The 4,164-nt window shown below is 35.4% G+C and overlaps 1 protein-coding gene across 1 annotated transcript; it reads left to right on the forward strand.

Moving 5' to 3' along the window:
- The first annotated feature begins 1,364 nt into the window (after window positions 1-1,364).
- On the forward strand, window positions 1,365-3,056 carry LOC134262821 (uncharacterized). The gene is made up of 4 exons (XM_062745148.1): window positions 1,365-1,845; window positions 2,065-2,170; window positions 2,356-2,527; window positions 2,910-3,056. The coding sequence occupies exons 1-4, from the start codon at window positions 1,407-1,409 to the stop codon at window positions 3,024-3,026; spliced, it is 834 nt and encodes a 277-aa protein (XP_062601132.1). The 5' UTR covers window positions 1,365-1,406; the 3' UTR covers window positions 3,027-3,056.
- The last annotated feature ends 1,108 nt before the right edge of the window (window positions 3,057-4,164 follow it).

Below are 4,164 nucleotides of genomic sequence, written 5' to 3' on the forward strand. Positions count from 1 at the left end.
TCAGCACTATGTCTATACTCGAAGGTTTGCCGTTCAAAACCAGATAATGTATAGGAGAAATGATACTACGTTACATAACGTTTCCTTGGCAATCCTACTGGAAAGAAGGGTAAAGATATCGATAATAGCAGTGTCATAAAAAGACATAAAACAATGTAAATATGTGAACAGGACATGAACAAGGACCATTGGAAACTCCAGGGTTGTATTGATCCAGTAGAATAATAAAAAAAACCTAATCTTTAAGATAATCCATTTTCCAGGAAAAAAGAGTTGTTGTATTTTGTTTTGAAAAGGACAATATTTCTGACATATGGGAAGTAAAACTATATCAGAGGCAACAGCTAAAATATTTATTCAAGCCTTTCACGATTTGGGTATAATTAAACTTGAATAATCTTGTTGTTTGAAGAACCCAACAAATTTAAGTTTTAAGTTTAAGTATTATGTAATTTGAATACTGAAGAATAACACTTCATGAACCAACTCTTTCTTCACCTTACCATCAGCTGTCCTCACAAAAACCTTCTATTAGCCTCGAAAAGAAAGCAATTGAAATCTGCCAGCCAATAAACATTAAAAGTATAAATGCTGTGATATACTAGTATCTTACTTGAGACGATGACCGAAGTAGTTTTTTTTAAACGAAATTTAAATTTGTTTGTTGCCTGTTGTCATTATTGTCTACAAGGTATTCAAAATACATTAAGCTTATAAAACAAGGATGTCAACAATTCGGCTTAAGATCAATAATTTTCAAAATCTGAGTTTTGGTGTTTCAGATCAACAAGGGATGCTTACTCATAGAAGTCACCTGATCCCAATCTGTTTGAAGGATCTGTTAGTCCTGGTCATAATTTGTATAGTTAAATTAGATTTTTGAGTATAGTTTTTTTTCCTTTATATTTTATTTTCCTAAACTTTTCTCCAGACCCAAACGAGGAGCAGGGTATCACTGTGTAAAAGTCAAATTTGATCAAATGAAGGCATGCCTTTTTAAGGGGGATTCATTTTTAAAAAAAAAATATATATATAAGTGGTTTTCTAAAAAATGATCCTTTTTGTCAAAAAAGTTGAAACTCAGAAACTCATATATCTTAGGGTCCAAGTTGTTCAAAATATGGTCATTGGATGTTGGGTGGGTCACAATAAAGGATTAATATTTTACATGAGAAATTTAAAAATTCGTGCCATCTTATACATACCTATACATGTATCCACAGGTAGCTTAAATTTTTGCAGGGACAGGAGTCAGTCAGTCAAAGCCTAATATATACTAGAGCCTCTTGTTTAAAATGTACCAGATATCATTATATGTTCTGCTGCTGAAATGTTTGTCAGTATAAAGGAAGCATTTTTCATCATAAACGTTAACTTGTCTTTTTATTGACAGATTAGAATCGGTCATGAGTGCATCAGATTCCATAATGGCCCAAGAGGTCTACTTTTGTAATTTCTGTGACCAGGCTGCCGAAATCTGCTGTAGAAGTTGTCAGGCTTATCTGTGTAGGGGATGTGTAATAAACCACCTACAACAACTGAAGGATGAACGACATGATATCGTGCCGTTTAAAAAGAGACGAAGGCGGCGATGTACGTCACATCCGGATCATCGATGTGAGGCCTTTTGTAAGGACTGTCAGGAGCACGTGTGCCTGAAATGTTTGATTGGAGGACATAGACTTCATGACGTAGACGAATACCCAGTTGTTATCCAATCAGAAAAAAAGACAGAAGATAAAGATGAGGATGAACATGCTAGCGTAGATGAAGAGATCGTTGAATCTAATGCTTGCAAAAAATGCTGCACTTTCTTCCTACAACTAGTTCTTTCAATGTGCAGATGTAAGTTTGCAGATTTCTACTTTTTTCCAGATCCAAGTTATGATTTGCAAAATGTGATTGGTAATTAAAGTAGACGACAGTATACCAGTATCTAATTCAAATGAATAAAAATTTATTCTTCCGAGACGCAGGAGTCTGCGAACATGAACTGTATAGTAGAATAGCCTTGAATTACCAAGTTAACTATTAAAGTTATAATTGTATTTTTTTTCTTATTAGGTTGTGTATCTGTGCTACAGTGTGGACCAATGTCAAAATTGATTTGTTGTGCAATTTTGTTCACCATAGGGTTAACACTCTTACTTATTGGATGCATTCCTTTCATGCAAGTATACAGTGTCAAGAAATATTCAATACGCAAGAGTATGCTTTAAATTTAACATTCTGCAAGACGACACAAGCTATTTACAAACATGTTAATGCTTCAAGGATAATTCCTATTCGTTATCTTCATATTTAACGATACAAAGATGTGACAAGTAGTTTAGAACACTTCTTTTCTGGTTTCAGGAATTTCTATCCTTTCTTCGTGACCTTCTTTTATGTTTGGTTTGCCCTCTGTTCTCCTTTACGCCGATATTTACCAGGCCTGTCGAAATACCCAGATCTCTCGTTATTCCTTTCCACTGGTGCCTTCGTGTCAGCCAACGCTCTCCCGATTGTACTCACTAACAGTTCCAAGGTAGGTTTTAATTTTTGTTTTCTGGAAAACCATATTTTTTTTTACATTCCACGCGTGCAAAATGTCAAACTGTCTATCATTTATGTGACTGTATTAATGTTTTAGATCTTTGGAGGGTTTCACTATTTTAATTATTTTATTAATTCTTTTCATATACTGTAATGTATTTAAATATCGTAAAGGGGAGAAGGGAAGGAACAAATTGAATTCTTATTTGTCGAGGTTTCCAAAATTTGTCTTAGATATCCACTCCACATCAATTGTAACAATCAGACGCATAATGATATGCAATATCTTATATTTAAAAAGATAAATGCAACTTTGATACATTGGGTAGGATTGAAAATAGTTTCTGTTAAAACATACTTTACTTCTTTTTCAGATCACGGGTACAGCATGTGTCTTCTCAATATTCGGCAGCATTTTTATATTCATCTCTATTTATAAAATGTTTTCTGAAGCAGAGAATCCTACCCCTCAAGAAACAGAAGAAATATAAGAAAATGCATACATATATTAAAGATAACTAATTTTTTTACCTTCATCACCTGCATACGGAATGTATATATCTCAGTTGATTCGATACGCAAGAGCATGCTCTACATATGAACAATTTGAACAATGGTCTCAATTGGCGGAAGTCCAAAACATTAGAGTTTAATGTATATATGTATTAGTTTGAGGCATCATTACGCAATTTTATGTATTATGACAAGGAGCACACGGAGGGTGTGACCGGTCGGCAGGGGATGCTTACTCCTCCATGACACCTGATCCTACCTATGATGCTTTGCAAGTCCATGTTTGTTGCGCTCCAATTTTGTATTGTTTAATGGAATTCTGGGCTTGAATACTGTTCGTTATCGCCATATATTTCTTCATATTATATAAGCTTTCAAAAGCCGGTGTAACGTTGAATATTGACCCGAGTTGAAAATTGACCCGGGGGTCATTTTTCAACGTTGAATATTGAACCGGGGTCATTTTTCAACGTTGAATATTGAGACTAAAAGTCGTTGAATTTATACCCGGGGTCATTTTTCAACAGCTTGATAATTTTTTTTCTTACACCTGATGATGTCAACAAGTTGAAAATTGACCCTGTTGAATATTGACCCCACCTAAAACTTTGAACATTTTTTTTAGCTGGGAAGTTGTTTAACGGTATTTATCAGTATTACTTTATTAATATTTCGGTTTCAATTTTTTCCCTTTTCAAGAATAATTGAAATAAACATACAGTATCACCCCGTGTATATATGTACATTTTGATCAGTGCACGGTTTCAGTTATCTTTGCAGGGGCGTAGCAACAGGGGGGGGGGGGTGGCCACTTTTTTTCTCAGCCTTACCTATACTATAGCAAATGTTAACTGAAAACCTGATTGCCCCCCCCCCCCCCCCCACTTTTAGTGATGTGTCGAAAATGAAGTATTAGAATTGGTACTGAAAGTAGTTGACACTGAAAAAAGTTAGCCTCTACCCTCCCCCCTCCCCCCCAACGAAATAAGATTTTCGACTTTGGGCAACTTACTCCCCCCCCCCCCCCCCCCCTTTTTTTGTTTGTCAACTTTTTCAGGTAAGTAAAAAAAAAATTTTCTCCGGCTGCCCCCCCCCCCCACTTTCAAAAACGATGCT

This window comes from Saccostrea cucullata, unplaced genomic scaffold, assembly GCF_032062105.1.
Source record: "Saccostrea cucullata isolate Sc308-1 unplaced genomic scaffold, CSIRO_AGI_Scuc_v1 ctg11421, whole genome shotgun sequence".
NCBI classification, from domain to species: domain Eukaryota; kingdom Metazoa; phylum Mollusca; class Bivalvia; order Ostreida; family Ostreidae; genus Saccostrea; species Saccostrea cuccullata.

Coding starts and splice junctions, on each gene's coding strand:
- LOC134262821 (XM_062745148.1), top strand. CDS start 1,407: ATGAGTGCATCAGATTCCATAATGGCCCAAGAGGTCTACTTTTGTAAT. Junction 2,171..2,355: donor ATTGGATGCATTCCTTTCAT/GCAAGTATACAG, acceptor TTCTGGTTTCAG/GAATTTCTATCCTTTCTTCG. Junction 2,528..2,909: donor TACTCACTAACAGTTCCAAG/GTAGGTTTTAAT, acceptor CTTCTTTTTCAG/ATCACGGGTACAGCATGTGT.